The sequence below is a fragment of the Lipotes vexillifer genome, unplaced genomic scaffold (genome assembly GCF_000442215.2).
Source record: "Lipotes vexillifer unplaced genomic scaffold, Lipotes_vexillifer_v1.1 scaffold10, whole genome shotgun sequence".
Taxonomy (NCBI): domain Eukaryota; kingdom Metazoa; phylum Chordata; class Mammalia; order Artiodactyla; family Lipotidae; genus Lipotes; species Lipotes vexillifer.
Genome location: NW_006792541.1, coordinates 358,059 through 378,976, shown reverse-complemented (window position 1 = coordinate 378,976; position 20,918 = coordinate 358,059). Strand labels below are relative to the sequence as shown.

Here is a 20,918-nt window from a genome sequence, read left to right as displayed (position 1 = left end):
ACTGCGCCACCAGGGAAGCCCCCTATTTGGGGTTTTATTTTGAAGTGGATGAGAAAGCAACTTACCAGAAACTAAATGTGAAAATTATTTCCACCGAGTTTGGTTTAGCTGTTCTCCTAGTCTTGGAAATCAGTGTTTACATTGCATATTATAACTCAATCTGATGTAAATTAAATGGAATGATTTATCATGATCTTTAGCCATGGCACTGTCAACTGGTTATAAGATCAGGTGAGCTCAGAGTGATTTCACCAAGTAAATTTCACTAAGGCAAATTTGTCTAAAACCTAGCACTTCCTTTAGGCAAACTACTAAAGTGTCTACTACTTGTTGAATTAGCAAGTTTCATTTGCTATTAGAGATGGCTTCTTCTCTCTCTCTCTCTCTCTCTCTCTCTCTCTCTGTGTGTGTGTGTGTGTGTGTGTGTGTGTGTAGTGATACCAGGGAAGGGAGCAGTTTGGTTCAACTGAGGCTAGTAGCATTAAAAAGTTCTTTAATGAATTTATTTTAGCTAATTTGATTTATATTTTATTTTGTATCCTCTTCGTAGTAACATTTGGTAAATATTTGTTTACACTGGGTGTTAGGCATTGTGCTAGACGTGGGAGTAGAGGGCAGGAGGTGTGCCTTGGTTTCTGCGCTCTAGAAGGTTACTATCTATATAGCTGCTATATTGAGTACTACTGTGTGCCAGGCACTGTGGCTTACACACTTTATTTCTAATATTTACTATACCACAATTCTGCAAGGAAGGTATTACTCTTCCCACTTTACAGATGAAAAAACAGAGATTCAGAGAGGTTATGAACGTGCCGAAGGTCACACAGCTAATAAGCAAAGAGTATAGTTGATAAATATAAAACAGGGTGGTATTAACACCTAGAATGCTTTTAGGAAACATGTAAACCTTGAGAGATGCAAGAAAGAGTTTTTATAGAAAAATCATATGTATTGTCATCATAAGAATGAAAGTAGAAGAAAGAATTTGCTATTTTAGACTACAATTTTGTATGTCAGCTAACATGTCTAACTGTATGAATGAAGGAACACCAGATCTCAGTGATTTGATACACTAAATGTTTATTTCTTGCTAATAATAATCTTGATAGATGTCTGCAGACCTGTCTTTTGATCAGGAATCCAGGTTCCCTCCATCTTGTGACATTACCATCTCTATATGTGGCTTCAGGGTCATCCCAGCTGGAGGACGAGAGACCATGGAGATGGCACACTGAGTTGTAAATACTTTGACCTGGAAGTAATGCTTTTACCCCTGTTCACATTTCATTGGCTAGAACCAGTCACATGGTCTTAACTAACTGCAAGAGGTTAAGAGAAGTCTAGTTTTCCCATGTGCTCAGGAGTGAGAATGCTTTATGAGTGAGCACCAGATATCTCTACCATGTATTTCATTATTTAGTCCCTGGTATGTTATTTGTCAAATTAACATAGTTTGCAGAGAATCCTGAAATAAAATCACAGAATTATTATTTGTTATACCCAACAGACATATGATGGTTATATCCATTGATGTTATATTCATCTGTAGACTGATACTGGAAGTTACCCTGGATCTAAACCCTATCCAATATGACTAACTTTTTTTTAACATTTTTTTTTTTTTTTTTGCGGTACGTGGGCCTCTCACTGCTGTGGCCTCTCCCGTTGTGGAGCACAAGCTCCGGACGCGCAGGCTCAGCGGCCATGGCTCACGGGCCCAGCCGCTCCGCTGCACGTGGGATCTTCCCAGACCAGGGCACGAACCCGCGTCCCCTGCATCGGCAGGCGGACTCTCAACCACTGCGCCACCAGGGAAGCCCCAACATGACTAATTTTTAACTGATAGTTCATTTCCCACCACAAACTTAAAGAATAAAATCTTAAAAATGTTGATTCAAGTACTGAAATGGAACATGGCTTCACTTTTTGATCAGTGCAACCAATTTTGTTATTTTTATTTTAAATACATGATATAGTGCATATGGTACCACTAAAACTTCTATTATTTTATTAGTTTGTTTTTGCACCAAGCAAAATTTTAGAAAATCCTTAGCATACACATTTTATACTTGGGAAGGATTTAGCTTTCTCTATACGTAGTCAGATTTTACGAGATTGGATGGCCTATTATTAGGTTCCTAGGAGCCATCTACCCAGCTCTTGAATTGAACGGCTCTGGAAATCCCCGTTCTGTTAAAGCTGTTACTTTGCAGCACCATTTGATGCTTTGATTGCTGTTGTCTCTTGAAAATGCTCTTAGCTTTATGTCCGCAGCTTCAGTTATCATCTATGTCCTGAATACTTTTCACATTATTTTTCTCCAGCCCAGTTCTCTCTGAGCTCCAGACCTTTATGTTCAACTGCCTGTTTGACTCTCCACCGGCTCAAAATCTGACTTACAATCTTCCCTCATGTTCTCTGCTCTAGTGGAGTGACACCACCGTCCTTCTGGTTTCTCAAGCAACAAGGAGTTTTTTCTTGATACTTTGCTCTCCGATAATCCCCATCTAAGTCATTATCAGTTCTATCAACTTCATTTTCTTAAATCTCTCTGAAATCATTTATCTCCATTCTACTTCCACCATACTGACCCAAGCTATCATTATCTCTGGCCTATAATACTGTCCACTTTTGTACACTGTACCTGGGATGGTCTTTTCAGAATGCTAATCTGATCATGACACCCTCTCACTGAAATCCCATTGTTTTTAGGATTAAGATCTAAATCTTTAATGGGTTTACAAGGCCTTGCACATTCTGTTTCTCCTCTGCCTTTCCCACCTCATCTTGCACATCTTTACCCCTGGTGCTCTCTGCTCTGAGCATCATTCAGTTCTGTGAACCTGACATGCTCCCTCCTGCCTCAGGACCCATGTGCCTGCTACTCCATGTTTTAGGACTGTGCTGTGCAATACTGCAGTCACTAGCCACCTGTGGCTATTAAAATGGAATAAAATTAAAAATTCAATTCCTCAGTCCCACTATCTCCATTTTAAGTGCTCAAAAGGTACATGTGGCTAGTGGCTACCATATTAGTGAAGATATAGAACACTTCCATCTTTGCATAAAGTTCTATTGGACAATGCTATTCTAGAATATTCTTTACTACCTTCCACACCCTTCCTCCTCTGTGACTACCTCAAGGAAGCCTTCCCTGTCCTCCCCTTTCAGTTCCTAGTAAAGTCAGTTTTCTTTGTATCTTAAGTCCACCAGCCAAAGACTACTGTGAACACATCTGTAGTCAAAGTTACATTTATTTAGCCTGCTTCTGCAAGGGACCCTTAGGGACAACTCAGTAAGAGAGAGTTGGGAGGAGCTCTTGATAGTGTTTGGGCTTGTTCTGGATGAGTCTAAGAAGGGATCATGGAAGTGACAACCAGCTCTGGATTTCATATGTCAAGACGTTGGGGCAGTCTAGAAACTGAGTACCTCGGTCGTCATGGTTCAGGAGATGGGATGAACAAAGCAGGGCTGAGGATATCTGCCAAGAAAGCATCAATCCCGCAGAAGGGGGGATGTTACTCACTTTTGTACCTGTGTTATTGTCTTCTGGGGTTCTGTTGGGAGCATTGCTTATCTTCTGTTGGCCTTGTCTGTGTGCTGTTGGAAGCAGTACATTCTGTTAGAACCATCAAGGCTGATTGTCAGTGGGACTGATTTTTACTTTCTCGGTGGTGATGTGGTCTCCTAGAACTCTGTTGCTCTTCTTAGAGTGCTTGCACACAGTTTGTAAATTTTTAAATTAATGATTATTTGACTAATATTTTTCATCTACTAGATCAGAAGCTTCATGACAGCAGGGACTGCTTCTCTTTTTGTTCACTGTGGTATCCATAGCACCTAGCATGGTGTCTGATGCAAAGTAGATGCTCAGCAAATATTTACTGAAGAGTGGATGAATGAATAAATGAATCATAAGACCTAAAAAATTGGTGGCTGATCAAAGACATGGAATTATTTCGCTATATCTGATTTTACCACTGTTAAGGAATCATTGTCTTTTCGTAGTAGATTCTTCGTAGATGTCTCTTTCCTCCCACCCAAGGAAAAAACTAGAATTCTAATATTCACAATTTAAATATAACATTCTAATATTCCTTGATGTCTAAAGTCCTTTAAGGATAATCTAGAAAATATATGTTTCCATACTTCCTTTACTACCATTTTTCTCAGGCCAAATGATTAAGAAATGTATAGATGCACTGCATCAAATCACAGCAAGGTATGGTGATGTTGGCTGTCTGCCTGCCTTTTGGCATCCTACAAATTATATTAAAATGTTTCCAAACAGTTGTGGAAACTTGGTAATTGTAGTCAGAATGACCTGAGTGTTTTGGTTCTAATTCTTTTTTTTTTGACCAAAATTTTTTATTTGACTAAATTCTCTTTCATGCATAAGCATGACAGTCTCTCCTGTTTATTAGACTTCGGCAACAACAACATAAAAAACAAGCAGCCTTGTACAGAAACAGTGAAAATGCCAAGGGTGAGGGTAGCCTACAGTTTTACTGTAGGATAAATATATATATATATATATTTTAAAGGCCTCTCTCCCTTTGGCCATATCAACAATCATTTAGGGCCATCATAAAGGATTGTGATGTTTTCCAGGTAGAGTATACATTTAATTTTTTTTAATTATAAAGATAATGTAACTGAATTAAGGATAAATGTTTAAACTCAGAAAAAGTAATATCCACGTCAGTAATATGTCAACTATTTTAATTTTTTCATAGTTCTTGTTTCCATGCTCATATTATTGGATTAAGAGTTTTTATTTGTTAGCCCACAGTTGACAGTCTCTTTGAGTCTGAATAGTTGTAGTATATCACATCTTACATCCCCTGGGACATTAGAACCCTAGAATTTATCAGTCCAATATGTTTTAGTAAGCAAGCCTATCCTCAGGCTGCAGAGTGCTGTGGCATGGGCAATGAACTCATTCAAGGCCATGCTTGATTAACAAGGTTAACTGGTTCACCATGTGTTGTTACGGGTTACCACATATTCCTTCAAAGAAGACCTTGGAAATGCATCTTCTCTGTCTTGGAGTCACTTCCTTAAATGCTCTTTTCATCATGCTACCCTCCTACTCCAAAATTTCCTAATTCTTAAATCTATTAAGGGTCAAAGCAAAGTTCACAACAGCCATAAAATCTTTCCAGAATTTTGCTGATCTTCCTTTCCTGGTAATGTTCATTCTGTACTTTTCCAGTCAGGACACCTGAATAAATGAATGGATGAAGGCTTTAACATAGACCTTCATATCTAGTCATTTGCTGTATTCCAGTTTCTTTTGTTGTTGTCATTTTTCGTATGAATTTACTCACCTCCTCAACCAATTTTTATATATTTGAGGCAAAGAAAGTGCCTTATATATTTTCTCTATGTCTCTCGGCACCAGTCAGATGCTGAAGCCCCAGAATATTTCCATTTAATGCCTTGTTGATTGGTTGACTGATTGCAAAAGAAACACAAATCTGTATCTTTGAGTCTCTGTTATGATTAATAAACTAGTTAACAAATATTTGTCAAATGCTCCTGGGCTGCGTTTGGGTAAACTTTGAAGGGCAAACTGTCTTCTCGGATCCACGGAGTTTATAAGACTGTATATAAAGAAAGATCCTATGTATGTACATATAAAGTGTGATGTGAGGGCACACTGCATTCAAGTGATGGTGGTTAGAGATTGTGAAGGAAATTTGGAAAATAGCTGTGAGTAAACCTTTCCTGAGAAGGAAATCTTTGAATTACTTGTCAAAGAATGGAAGTTTATGGCAGAGAAATGAAAGGCAAGACGCTTGTTTCTTAGAAAGAGACACTAGAAAAAAGGCCACAGTGGAAGGTCCAGATCTGTGGGGTCCACCAAGTGCTTTTTCATCAATATTCTATTATATTCACTTTAGGATCAAGAGTTAGGGCTTTTGGTGCATCTACTTTGGAGAAGTTTCTAAAATGTAGCAAAGTGCATCCTACTTGCCCTAAATATACAACAACTGAATGTCTGTGGACCCAAGCCTTTTCACATGTAATACTAAGACTTAGAATTTCCCTCCGCAAAATTACATTTAACACTGTTGTGATAATGAAGATCTTAGAGAAGGGCATTGAATACGTTCAAGTGATTACTATAGAACAGAATTTTTGTTGTTGTTGTTGTTGGAAAAAAAAAAATGTCAGTGTGAACTTCAGTTTCACAATTTTGCCTGAGTATGGAACAGAATTTAATACACATAATAGAGCTCACCACATTCCAGGAACTGTTTGTAGTACTTTATCTCTGCTAATGCATTTAATTATTCTCATCACTATAAGTAGGCATTTTACAGCTGAAGAAAATATGGCACTTGCCTCAGTCTATATAGGCAGCAGGTAAAAGAGCTAGAACTTGACCCTAGAACTTGACTCTAGAAAGTCTTGCTCCAAAAACTATGCCCCCAAACTCTAAATACTGCTTTATGATACGCTACGTGGCTTCTCTGTAATGAGTATTCCGTTAACTCAGAATTTGTGGCTTTTGGAATAAGTGTTGGAGATAAGAAAATGGAAGAGATATATGTTTACATGTTTGAGGAAACAGTTTCCAGTACCTGGAGACAATTTAGGAACACCTGTGGACATGTCAATGTGGACATGTGAATAAAAGCACAAATGGATTTTCTGTTGAATGTAATTCTCAGTGTGCAGGTGGTATGCAAGTTCTATACACAAATGGTAACCATTTTCACTGTAGTTGAAAACATAATACCAAAAAAATGTGTAATTTTCCTTCCTAGAATGAGGATAAAACAGTTTGGATACATTTGTCACTTTTTTTTTTCTGCATAATGGCTCACCTATTTGTTTTAATTTTGATGACTTTTAAATTTTGCAGAAATTTCGGAGTGCTTCAGTTGGGGCTGAGGAGTACATGTATGACCAGACATCAAGGTAGGTTACAGGAGATGCCCCTAGACAGTGATGAACTGATAACTGTTTAAATGTATCGTCAAGTTATACTTTTACACCTTTAAAAGAAAATTCTTTTCTCTACAAAATGACTTCTAAATTACTATTTCCAGTCTTGATCAATTTTCTGAGACCTACCTGTACCCTTCCTTTGTCCTTTTGCTGCTAGACATCCCTTCTTAGGTGTTCCTCTGAACCTCAGACACTTGGGCCTCCAGCACAGCATGTACGTGTCTTTTCCTCTTCTTTCCTTCCTTGTTCACTTCTTTCACATCTGTTCTTCCACTTTTATTTCTTGTTGTGCCTAATGATGCCATCCTCCCAGCCACACACTCCAGAGGTGCAAGGTGCTTGCCTTCCTGCTACACGTTCATGGCATTTGCCAAGTGCCGAATGTCCTATTCTCCCTGTTCTGTCTCTTCCAATTTACTCTTGTGCGTATGCTCCTGAGCTGTTGCAACATAACAGGTTGCCCTGCCAGCACTTTCTTTTCCGAACTTCCGTTCCACTTTGGACATTTCTACCTACTAGCTATCACAGACTTTGGTGCCTTCCATCCTCCAGCAATGAGATAGGGATTGAGGATAAGTTATAACCTGTCCTTAAAAGAGGCCCATAGACTTTTGCTGGAGACTGTGTGATGTCATACAAGTTGCAATACGTTTGCAAAATGACGAGTCCTGCTACAGAGATACATGAATGGACAGCGGAGATGACCTGCAGGCCCGGGTGTGTGTGGGGTGTGAGTGGGATGGGACCAGAGGAAAGCTTTACAAGAAGTAGCATTTGAGCTGGATCTTGATGGATTATCAGGAGTTTTCCAGGGAAAGAAGGAGGATTAAGAACGTTCTAGGTAGAGGGGCCACATGTTCAAAGTCCTCGGTCGTGATCATGCCTGTAGACAGGAGAGAATGGCAAGGATGAATTAATCCATCCCATTTACAAAACTTATCAGTGATTTCACCATTTCAGACAGAATAAGACACAAATTCCTTATGCAGGTAGCTGGGGCCCTCTGTGTGCTGGTCCCTTTTTACTGTGAGCCTTGTCCGCCACTGTGTTTCTTGGCCGTTTGCTTTTACATGTATGGCTGTCTTCTCCTCTCTCTGTTTCTGCTTGAAGCCCTCCTGCCCCTTCAGGGCCTTGCTCCAGCCTCAGGCTCCCCAGTCACCCTCTCCAGATTCTCCCAGCCAGAATTTGGGTGTGCAGTGGTGGTGAAGGGTAGGGGAGAGGCAGAGAAGATAAAGTTCCAAATCACCTTCTAAAACGTGGAAATATATGTATAATTTGCATGCTGTCAATCCAGATAACCATGCAGCCAGCTCTCAGGCCAGTGCAAAGAGCAACGACCTATACCAGTCATGTGACCTGGTGTCTCTTTCTGCTGCTGTCATTGTCTCTAGGGGTGAGCAACTTTCTCAGTCTCTCCTCAGCTGTGAAATGAGGAAAGTGGTTCTTATCTTGTGTTGTGGATGAGCTTGGGGGACATGAATCCCTTGAAATTATATTAAAAATCATTAGTGTTCGTATGTGCTTTTATCTGGGAAGAGGGTTCACAGCTTTCTTCATGCTTTTCAAGCAGTCTGTGCCCTAGACAAGTTGCAAGCTCCTGGTCTAGGTAATTCCTAATATCCTGTCCAGGTCTCAAACTTTATGATTCAGTGGGTTATCTTGAAATTGCTTTTTCTAGGCAAAATGACAGTGGAATTGGTTCTGTCTTGAATGATTTATTTCCCACCTCATTCTAAGACACATATTCTGGAATTTGCTTTGTTTATCAGCTTAAGCCTAAGATTTTTATCATGTAAGAGGAATATTATTTTGCCCTTCAAATTTCTTTCTCATTATAAAAGTTAAAAAAAAAATCAAACATTGCAGAAATACTCAACATAGAAATCAACAGTCCCCCATAATCTTGTAAGTAGATCATTTTAAGAGGCAAACTTGAGTCATTTTTGCACACAGCCTTTCACAGACTGAAATTAAAGAGCTAAAAAAATAGATAGACCCAGTGAAGAGCCTCTGATGATTCTCAGAAAACACACAAAGCACTTGTAATTGGGTCATCACTCTGTGCCATCCTGCAGTGTGACAGAAATAAATATTCTGAATGAGCATATCTTAAAAAGATTGTGATTCATATCCGTTGCTCATTTTAAACAATGGGTATATTCCTCAAAGTTGGGAAAATCAGTGTTTTTATTTTATAAGTTAAATTATATTTGTAAAATATTAGGGAAATTATTAAGAGCAGGGATCTGCAAACTTTTTCTCTGTAATGGGCTAGATACTAAGTATTTTAGGTTTGGCATACTACACAGTCTCTGTCACAGCTACTCAACCCTGCTGTGGCAGCACGAAAGCAACCATAGATAAGACATAAACAAACAAGTGTAGCTGTGTTCCAGTAAAACTTTATTTACAAAAAACAGGCAGCTAGCTGGCTTTGGCCGACAGGCCATTGTTTGCAAGCTCCTGATTTAGAGCAGTAACCCTGTCATGAGTTCTTTTGCAGGCTTAAAAACCAAAACCCCCAAATCAAAAAACACTCCGTGTTATGGAACTAGATTCCATATAGATTTCAATAATGAATGAGTTCTAGATTTTTACACTTTGAACTATTTTAAAGTGGGGCGTAGCTATTTGCAACACCTTGGCTAGGCGAAAGAAAGTTGGTATACGGATGAATTGAACAAAAGCATTCACATATTTGGCTTGTTGCTAGGATGAAAGTGGCAAATTTTAGCGATTCTTAAGTTCAGGCATTACCAAGGACCAACTAAAACCTAACAGAGGCTCCCCCGGCTCCGCCTGGCACAAGTGGACGGGCACATTGTGGACTTTCTCCCCTTCTAAACCATCTGGTTTATGGGCCACTATTAGAAATGTTGTGTGCAATGTACTAACAGTGACCTTTGGTATGGGCTCATCTCTTTTGCCATGTGCTGTGTTTTGTCTATGAAATGGAGTAAACGTTGGTTAATATTCATACAAAATGCTATTGATGTGAAATTGATCAGAAGGCAGAAATGTCCAAGTGAATGAATCTGACCGCTATTTGTTTTCTGTTCACAGTGGCACATTTCAATACACCCTGGAAGCCACCAAATCTCTCCGTCAGAAGCAGGGGGAGGGCCCCATGACCTACCTCAACAAGGGACAGTTCTATGCCATCACGCTCAGCGAGACGGGGGACAACAAGTGCTTCCGACACCCTATCAGCAAAGTCAGGGTAAGGGCCTCATTTCTCCAGTAAAGCACAGAGGGATCAGGTGAAAGCAGGTGCTACCTGCCAGCCTTGTGGAAGGGCATGGAAAAAATCCCCAAATAAATAATTCTAGAACAAATGTCAGAGAGCTGGGGCAAGAGAACTTATTGGCTTGCAGTTTATCATTTTAATCAGTAACTAATAAACCCCAGGGAAGGGACGTGGTTGGAACATGCTTTCTGACTGTATCCAAGGAATTTCCCCAGCTTCATTCATTGCCTATGTGCTACCTAGTTGTTGTCATCGTTGTTTTCAATCAGATGATGTGCAGTTTTCAGGTAAGCAGCTGTAAGTCAGAGCGTATGTGTGGGTAGGAAAGAGCTGGGCTTTCTTCTGAAAAGGAGGGTGCAATTCATTCTGCGTCCCTGGGTCCTCTGCAGCTTTGCTTAAAAGCCTTCTGCAGCCTGGCGCTTACTCAGGAGTCAAGAGGTGGGCATGATATGATCCCTACCAGGAGTGACTTGGAGGAATTTTCACATTCACGAGTTATTAGTTCTATTTGTGGGACATGAAACTGCCTTGGAAGCCTGCCAGCTTCTGGCATTCTCGCTACTGCCAAGAAGGGAGGGAACTGGTAATCCCTGTCGACCGAAAAGGAAAATTATAGCAGAGCTCTCAAAAGAGGTTGCAGGAGTTTCCTGCCCTGTTGCAAAATGATTTATGCTGCAGTGTGCGTGGTGTGCACCCCACCTTCTTTTATCCAGAGCTGCCTCCTCCTAAGCTCTTCTGCATACTGAGAAAGGAACGCCGTGCTGTGCCGAGCCCAGTGAGTTTACCCCAACCCAGATTCCCAGGCAAAGGTAACCCCTGAGGTAGAAGAGAAAAGAGTGTCCAGGCACCTCCTGGCCGGTTTGCCTGTTACTAGCTTTTAGGTAAAATCATTGCAGTGCTGCTTTCTTGAATCAACCCAGTTTTACGGCTTTGTTTCCATGAGAAAGACAAGGAAGAATTGCTGCTCATTTGTCCGGCAGGACTTTCTCCCTCCAAGGCCATCCCAGTTCCAGATTGGAGTGACGGGAGGCAGGAGGCAGGGCAGTTGAGGGTGAGGGGAAAGACAGGGAGAATGTGGGGCTAACGACCCACCTGAGGCTGAACCTGTGGCAGGTGGAAAAGTGCTTAGTGTGCCCTCCAGAGGAGTTAGTATGTATGTTCCAACCCTGAGGTCAAGGCTATGGTGGAGGTATGCCGTCAGCCGCAGCAGCATCATCGTCATCATCAATCATCATCATCATCCCCATCATCACAGCAATGAGAGCCACAATATAACAGCTAGTTTTTATTGAGTGTATCTTCTACGTGCTGGACACTGTGTTAAGCACTGTACATCTAGTAACTTGTTGAAACTAGCAACAGCCCTATGAAATAGGCATTCCTTTTACAGATGAAGAAACTTGGCCTTTTAGAAGCTAGCAACTGACCAAGGTTACATAGCTCAAATGGGAGGGAACTGGGTTATATCCCAAGCAGTCAGACCCCTGAACCTACTCTCTTAACCACTAAGTGTACTGTGTTGAGTAGCATGGAGGCCTGAAAGGCAGACGGATTTTAGCATGGGATCCACCTCTGGAAATATATCCTAGAATTTGTATCCTAAACCCTCACATGTGGATGCCTGGTAAGAATACACTGGATACATATTCTTTAAAAAAGAAAATCTTGTAAATTACAAGTGTATAACTCATGTACACACCTTGGTAACAACACTGTTATCATCACCCTGAAAAGATAACGCATGGTTAGTAATCTGAGGCCACGACAACAGTTTGTAGTGCAGGGACTTTTCCAAGAATTTTCTTTCATTGAAATCATGGAAATAATTTAATATAGAAATTTTATTTCCTTCTGTTGCATTTTGCCTAAAACCAAGAGCCTTCCTTCTCTTAAGGACTTCAGTCTAGAGCCTTGGAGAGTAGGATGGCCCTTCTCAGATGGATCTTTCTTACTCCTAGGCTCTGTTAGAGCCAGCAGTGTGGAGAAATGAGGGATACACTTGGAACCTCCTAGTGCTGATTTCTCAGAACAGCGTTGCATCCCCAGTCGAAGCTTAGCCGTGGTAATAGCAGTTTCAAACGGCCTTTTTCCTTACCACTGGAAAAATACATTTCCATCCCAAGAATATGCCATTTTAGTCATGTGCTAGAAAAAAATTACCTGAAATGTTATTTTTATTTTGGAACAGACAGAAAAAAACACCAGGAGGCTGGGCAGTAAAGTCTTACATATAAATGGAAAAGCCTGGGGAAGGGGGAGGGAGGACGGAGAGAGGCTGAGCCCAGAGTTCCACCAGCCCAGCCAGTGGATCCCTTTCTTGCCAGCTCTCCTACATGCCTTTGAGGGTCAAGCCGCTTGTGAGTGCAAATAGTATGGATGCATATTTCTAAACTAGCTTTTCTAACAAACATCTGCTTTCTTGTGTAACAAATGTTTACATACCACTGGGAATAAGCTAGATTTTGACTTGACAGTTCAGTCACAAACATGTATTTGGTATCTCTTATTTGTCGCGCACCAGGGCCCCCGTGGTGAATGACACTGTCCCAGCCCTCACTGAGATAGGCATCAGTGGGAAGACATTGCCATGGACTGAATAATTGTAAATAATTAGGTAGATGACTACAAGTATGTGAAATGCTACAAAGGAGAAGTTATTAAAGAATGGGAGTCACTGAAACATTCTTCTGGAATAGCAGAAAAATGTCTAAGAAGTATTTTGCATATGGAATGAGGGGGTGGGTATATTCCTGGATACGGTATTCCTCACGCTGTAATTAAAGGGTTTTTGCTTTTTGTTGTTTTGGTTTGTTTATTTGTTTGTTTTTGGCACTTCCTCCATCTCATAAATGACAATGAATTAACATATTTAGTTGAACAAGGCTGTAGCTTAGAAGTGAAAGCAGTTTGGGATTCTTATTTCTACAAGACATTATTAGTTTCTCATGCTCATTTTAAAAGTACATCCACATATTTTTATAAATAACATAGTTGACCTTGTAGCTTTTGGTCTATGAAATACCTGTAGCTTAGATCTTCGTTCATCAATATGAGCTCATCTTTTAGTATTTCTCTCATTATTCCCACTAATCCAGCCAGAGGCACTTAATTAGGCCAGAAACAGATGTTTGCTCCTTTACAAAAGCACCAAATTCTATGTTTAAGGATATGAAATTTCAAAAATGTTCTTGTTTCCAATACAAGAAAAAAGTCTTTTTTGGTATGCCCACTCAGCTCACACAGTAATACATTTGCTGGTAAATTGGATAATCTGTTTGTTTATGATTCATGGTAAAAATGATGTAGAATTCTTTTTCACTAATGTGCTGTTCTCATTTCCCATTCATTTCTTTAAAGTAGGCCCATTTTCAAATGAGACAAACCATACGCCTTAGCTTATTGGGCTTTTCTAAAGCAAGAAAAGCAAATTTACAGAAATTACAGCAACCCACCTCTGATAGAACTTCTAGAGCTGGAGAGTGTGTGAAGCAGGAGGTGCTGAACAGAAAGTAAGCTCCGTGGTTCTCCCCCTCTGCAGAGCGTGGTAATGGTGGTCTTCAGTGAAGACAAAAACCGGGACGAGCAGCTGAAATACTGGAAGTACTGGCACTCTCGACAGCACACGGCCAAGCAGAGGGTCCTCGACATCGGTAAGTTGACCTTGACCTCCCGGCACGGTCTTTGGTAAACTGCCATGTTGTCATGATGCAAAGGAGAGCCCAGCCCAGAAATCACAGCTGGGACCCACATCACTCTCATGATGTGCCAGGCACTAGTCTGTGCACTTTTCCCATGTTTTAGTACATTTAGTACAAATCAGGCTGAGAAGTCAAAATCAGGCTAAGCTGAGAGCAAAACACTTTTCGTTCCATAGAATTCAACTGTGTCTCCTATAATAATAGATTTAGATTTGCAACGGCCGTGCCAGTTTCTAAAATATATTTCCACGCCCTCTTGTGTTTGAGCCTAATAATTGGCAGGCAGGCCACAGGAACTGTTATCCCCCTGTGACGCGAATAACCTCAGCTCATTTGGTTCTAAGGTACTTGTGGAGGTCACATGACTGGATACAGCATTCTCGTTCTCTAATTCTCCATCCCATGTTCCTTCCGTCCAAATACATGTCTAGTGCAAACAGTCCTACGTGATCAGACAAATGCAATGTTTGAGAGAGCTTTCCTGGCAGCAGAGAAGGAATGGACCTGCCAAGTGCATTTTCTGGAACCTGTACATTCCTACACATGATGTCTGTTCTTCAGAGACCTAGAGCCCTCTGGACAAGACTCTGAGTCCCGTCAGGAAAGCAGAGCCCACACCAGGTGGTTCCATGGAGAGAATTCATTGCCAGAGTTGGGAGGACTGAAGGCACCGTGAGGCAGTGCAGACAGGAGCAACAGCACGAGTCTGCTGCTCTTAGCTGGAGGGCCAGAGGATCAAAGGGAGAGGTGCTGGGTGTTGTGAGAGCTGCCCAGCAGGAACAGGCACCAGCTGGAGCTGGGACCACAGAGGGAGCAGCTTTCCAAGAGCAGGCAGAACCTCAGAGGAATCGCTGCCAGAGACACCCCTCAGTGCCCAGAGGGTGGGGGGAGAGGGGCTGCCCTGGCTTTGCCCTGCCTCCCAGTCTCCCCCAGTGCTTCCCGGTGGCCACATTACCCTGAAGCAGAGGGCACGTGACCCTGGCACATGCACTATGCAGGAATCAACCTGAGACACAGAGCAAAGCAGGGGAAGTCAGGGACTGCATCTCAAGGTACCTAGAAATTACTTAAAAACGCAGTAATACAGTAAGTCCCCTACCAACGAACGAGGTCCCTTTAAGAGCGTCTTTGCAAGTCCAGTTTGTTCGTAAGTCCACCAGAGTTAGCCTAGGTACCCAACTAGCACAATTGGCTATATAGTACAGTACTGTAATAGGTTTATAATACTTTTCACACAAATAATACATAAAAACAAACACAAAAAAATGAAGAAAACATTTCTAATCTTTCAGTACAGTACCTTGAAAAGTACAGCAGTACAGTACAACAGCTGGCCTACGGGTGCTGGCATCGAGTGAACAGGCGAGAAGAGTTACTGACTGGAGGAGGGAGAGGAGGTGGGAGATGGTGGCTGAAGGAGCCCTACCAACGAACGAGGTCCCTTTAAGAGCGTCTTTGCAAGTCCAGTTTGTTCGTAAGTCCACCAGAGTTAGCCTAGGTACCCAACTAGCACAATTGGCTATATAGTACAGTACTGTAATAGGTTTATAATACTTTTCACACAAATAATACATAAAAACAAACACAAAAAAATGAAGAAAACATTTCTAATCTTTCAGTACAGTACCTTGAAAAGTACAGCAGTACAGTACAACAGCTGGCCTACGGGTGCTGGCATCGAGTGAACAGGCGAGAAGAGTTACTGACTGGAGGAGGGAGAGGAGGTGGGAGATGGTGGAGCTGAAGGAGCCTCAGCAGTAGGAGACGGAGGGCAAGCTGCAATTTCACTCACGCCTGACGCTGATGGCACAGGTTCTGCTTCCTTGCTGGATTCAATTCTATCTACCCTCTTGAAAAAACGATCCAGTGATACTGTACTACTGAACTCTGTACAGCACTGTACAGTAAAGTACACAAAAGCACCACCACTTGTAGAGGGTGCACGCAGGTGACGACGTACACCAGACACATGAGCTAACTTACGTGACTGGACACGTGAACACGGGTTCGAATCTTTGAAAGTTCACAAATTGAAGGCAGGGGACTTAATGTATATGTGTTTGTAAATAATTTTAACACTTTATCTACATGCTGCTTCCATAAGAAATAAATCATTTCTCATTTATAGGCTTTATTTTCACATTTTGCAGACCAACAGCGTACAGCCCCAGTGAGGATAGGCCAAGCGAAGGTTTCCACTGTGTTGGATACCAGAGGTGTTAATGAGCCATTAAAAGGATGTTTACTTTGATTTCTTTCGCATTGTAATGAAGGATTTTTCAGACCTTCCATCTCACACTCGCTAGGGCCCCTTGACCAATGGCAGAGAAGTTAGTAACTAGGTTAGGGTTAGAGACTCACTGTAGAGCATATTGAAACTAACTTGCTGGTTTTTCTTGCAAAATGGCTACACCACTCCTCCCCCTCCCCCCCTGCCACACATACACATTTGTAAACTCGTCAAGCTTATTTATCTAATGAACTAGGAAGCTGAGGTCTAGAGAGGCTCACTGACCCACCTTTCCAAGTGACTTGTCCTCAGATAATTAGGGCAGGAATTAGTGCAAGAGCTGGGATAAAAACAATCTTCCTCACCCAGGTCATACCCTGAACCCCCAAAACTGACTGACTCGGACGAGGATTTGGGGATACTTGCCATAACCTGCTTTGCAGCCAGTCTGCACAGAGCAGAGGAACAATTTTATTTTATTTGAAAAGTTTAGCCTTATAATTATTGCCCAAGAAAATGAGAGGAGCAGTTAAATAGAAATATGGACTAGGTCCAAATAAGGCAAATAATAAAAGCATTTTCCTGGCATACCTATTGGTTTAAATTTGATGTCGTTACAAGGTTTACTTTTCTTAGACCAGAATGATCTCTCAGGTCTCATACGATTTCAGAACTTACCTCTTTTCTTTATCACCTCTTGCCTGCCTTTTCTCCCTCATGTAACCCTTTACACATGCGTGTGTGCACACATGTACACACACGATTCATCATTGAGGTGTGTGACTCTTACTAAGTAGCTTCATGGCTACTTGGGCTACGTGCTCTGAATCTGAGATCAAGACACTGAATCAGCCCCTTAGCTTCAAATGGAAAGTCAATTTTCAGACCACAGTCTCTACCCCTAATCTCAACCTGACAGAATTAGGAAATATGCAAAAAATCTCATCTAATTGCTTCTTGTACTAGATTTAAAAAAAAAAAAACCAAGCCCTTTGTTCCTCTGCCAGTGGGTGGTTAGCACCATTTCCTATAGAATGGGGAAGCTGACGCTGCCACAGCACATATGTCTGTGTGTGGTGTGCCGTCACCGGTAGTAACTGTGCAGGGCAGTGTAGAGAATGTTCGTGTGGCTGCACCTTGGCTGCTGAGGGGGTAGGGAGGCCCAAGAGTGTGTATGCTCTCCCGTTGTCATTTTGGGTTGAGAACCTTCTAGTAGCCTGCAAAAGAAAAGGAAGAATCCAAAATTATGTAATGTGTTATCTTTCTTCACCTCCATGAACTGGAGGTTAAAGTCAGGGCTCCAAAGTTGCAGTTCCCATGCCTCCACCAGACACTGTGTTCAGCAAGTTCAACTGAGCCCGGCAGGTAGTGAACTTGAAGCTCATGTTAGAGACTGAGATGAGGCCCCTTTTGCTAAAAAAAGCATTCATAACCTTGGTCCTTGGGGTCTGTGGGTGTGGGCTATAGGGGGACCTCAAACTCCTCAAATTACGCGTAACACAATTTTGTGTGTATGGGTGTGCGCATCCTTTCCTCTCCTTTCCGGGGGTGCCTGGGACAACCAGCCTGTCCCCGGCACGCGGCCTCCCTCCCTCCATTCCAGGAGAAGCCTGATGGAGCTCTTGCCTCTCTTTGTGTCTTTCCTACTTCAACTTCCCCTCAGCGCCCACACTCAAGGATTCTCCTGTCATCTCTTACACCCTGAAATAATCATGCGTGGAGAACATTCTGCATCTTTCCTGACATAAGTCTGTCTCCCTTGGATAAGACTGTTGGCTGTTCTTTGTGGCTACTCTTCATCTCCCACATACTCTGGATGCTCTGAGTAGCCCCTGTGTGCTGGCTGCCTGGCGGGAGAGGACCCTCAGCGTCCCCGATGGAGCCCTGTCTGTGGATCCATGGAAAGGAGAGTGAGAGCCTGAGGGCCAGGGAAGGAGGCTGCCCCTCAGAACACGTGGCGCCTCAGCTCCCAGCTTCCTGTGTGCTGAGTGGAGTTCCCGGTGAGGCCATCCCTGCCTCACACCAGTCACATCCCTCCTTGGGTGGATACTCCCATGATGCCCAGCTTGTTCCCTCACTTCTTGGAGGCCTTTTTGCCTGTTGTCACCTTATCAGAGAGACCTTCCCTATCACCTTACCCAAAGTCACACCCTCATCACTCTCGAGCTCCCTTAACTTTAGTTTACTGCAGAGTGCTTGTTATCACCTAACATGTTATTATGAATATATGTTTCTATTTCTTATTGTGTGCCCCCTCCTACTAGAATAAGCCTGTAAGAGCAGGCACTTGTCTCATTTGTTCTCTGCTCCGGCCCCAATGCTTAGCACAGAGCCCAAGTCATCGTGAGTGTTCAATAAATATTTCCTGAAGGAATGAATGAGTGAATGAATGAATGAACAAATGTATGGATGAAACTCTTATTACAGTGACAGGAGGCAGGCTTTTGAAGGAGTGAACTGTGTCTTAATAAAAGCTCCCATGTGTCTGTTGCCTTCCTTGTACTGGGCTCTTTCTGTGCATCAGACATAAACATTTGGTCCTTCCTCCTGAGAACAACTTACTTTGTTGTTTAAAAACTGAGATGGTGAGGGGCTAAGAATTTTACCCAAGGTCAAATCCCTGGTCAGTGAAGATGGAAACTGCTGGAGTCTGCATCCCTTGTTTTATTTTTTATTATTCTATGTCTTTACTCCACTGTCTATCGTCTTTGTATCCTGACCTCTAGATAGTTCTTGGCCCCCATCAGGCCCTGATTACATGCAGAGTGACTGCACACGTTCATGAGTTGACCTTGCATTGAGGTCCTTCTCTCCTCTACGCCTTTCTTTCCAGACATTGAGAACATCTTGCACTCTGGGTGGTAGGACTCTTGACTGCCTCTAGTTCTGATGTTTCTAAAAGCCAGTTCAGAGACGTGGTTCTTGTACATTAGGCCATAAACTATGTGGGTGGGGAAGGGACACATTAGCAATGAGCTCTTGTACTGGATACAAGTACAACAAACCAGCCCCAGCCCAAGTGCATTCTGCTACTTAGCGAAGCACACAAGCCGAGTTCTCCGAGTCTCACGAGTTCTTTGTTGTGAGCTCATCGGACAACAGAATTATTCCACGTCATAAATACGTTTACATTCTGCAGCCCAGAGATTGTCCCTGTGCCAATTGTACCTACTGTACGGAATCACCGCCTTGATGATATCTGTCGTTTGCTCCTCTCTGAGTGTGAAAGCCCCTTTCTAAGGGGACGTGGAGCTGGTGCCGGTCCCATCTTAGTTACCACCAGCTTGCAGAAAGGCAGAGTGATTCCACATTCGCTCAGCAGATGGACCCTTTGTTAGGAACAGGCAATTCAGAGATACATAAATAAGGTGGAGCCCCCTCCTCGAACTGCTCAAGTCTGGAGGCAAGAGGATGACCAGCTAAGATACCACGCGTGAGGGGCACATGGGAAGGGCACGTGCCTGAGATGTTTCTAAGACCCCTCGGAAAAGATAACAAGAGTGGCTGAGCTCGCAAAGGTGGCGGAGAGTGCTGTGAGCCGAGGAAGCAGCCCATCCAGACAGAAAAACCAGAATGAGACTGGCGCATAATTTTATGAAATCTGGTAAAACTGTTGGCAAAGATGGGAGGGGGTGGAAGCTCTCGTGCATGCTGCTGGGAGGGTCATCGACTCAACTTACACGGGGAGTGGGGAGAAGGAGGGAAGTCCCGAGTAAACTGGGTTGAGAAAATGAGATTGAAGGCTATGGTGGCTGTGGAGGGGCTTGCTTTCCTGAGGGGAATCTTAGAGCCCCAGGGATATGAAGTATAGATGGAATTTGCTGGTCTCAAGCTCTAAGAGGAGCCCCATGTAAAGCTGTTTCCATGAGGTATGGGCTGAAGCTCCAGGTCTACCGTGGAGGCTGAACGAGCCCAGCTGGGTGTTTAAGGGTCCAGGGCCCAGGAGGTTCCAGGTATTAGAGGGCCATTGACAAATGCCACATGTGTCTTGGTGGTAACGCCCAGAGCTGCAGGTGGAATGTTGGGGAAATGCTATCTCTCAGACCGTGGGGTGGGTCTTTGCAGAGGAACATCACCACACCAGATGCTGAGGGGAATTAAGCTCAGGGTTTCTCGTCCTCTGCTGCTTTGACATTAGCCTGGCTCCAGAGTCTTGTTTTGCAGTTTTCTTGGGGAGCTATTGAAAAGTGTGTGTTTATACTTTTTTATATTGAGGTGTAACATGCATACTTCGTATTTTGCTAATTCAGTTTTTATACTGTTGAACAGAATGGGCTTTAGAGATCCAGGAATACATAAGTGAGGGTTCATAAAAGTTGTCACTCATCCAGGTGGATGTGTTGCCTTCACTTTTGAGTCCTCCCAGAACTCTGACAAGGAGGAGACTGGAAATAAATAAAGGCAAATGGAATATGGTGATGAGGCGGTATTTCTCTTTAATGAGTTGCAGTATTTGATTTTGGAGGCTTTGGATCACCACTGAGGATTTTTAGCAGGACTGTCATGCAGTGATATCTGTATTTCAGAGAGGCAGTTCTGGGCCAGCATGGGGGTGGGATGAAGTGAGGGAGAGACGGTTATGGCTGGGAAAGGAGAGATGCAAAGTTAACCCAGGAATGAGAGATGAATTCTAGAACTGGTGGACTCTCCAGGACTGACTGGCTCTGGGAATAAAGGAGAAGATAAAAAATCACAGAAGAAAAGCTCAGCTTTGTTAGCGAGGCAGGCGGGTGGTCCTGCCCTGAGGCAGGGGGTCGGGCGGGGCAGCGTGGCCAGCTGCGGG

General features: G+C 42.8%; 1 protein-coding gene across 1 annotated transcript in view; it reads left to right on the top strand.

The window, feature by feature from the left end:
* The window catches only part of GRHL2 (grainyhead like transcription factor 2), a 119,678-nt gene that overhangs the window by 19,963 nt on the left and 78,797 nt on the right, over positions 1–20,918 (top strand). The window contains exons 5-7 of the mRNA XM_007465739.1: positions 6,875–6,930; positions 10,024–10,180; positions 13,746–13,857. Of these exons, the coding sequence (XP_007465801.1) occupies positions 6,875–6,930; positions 10,024–10,180; positions 13,746–13,857 (325 nt within the window). The remainder of the gene's footprint in view (positions 1–6,874; positions 6,931–10,023; positions 10,181–13,745; positions 13,858–20,918) is intronic.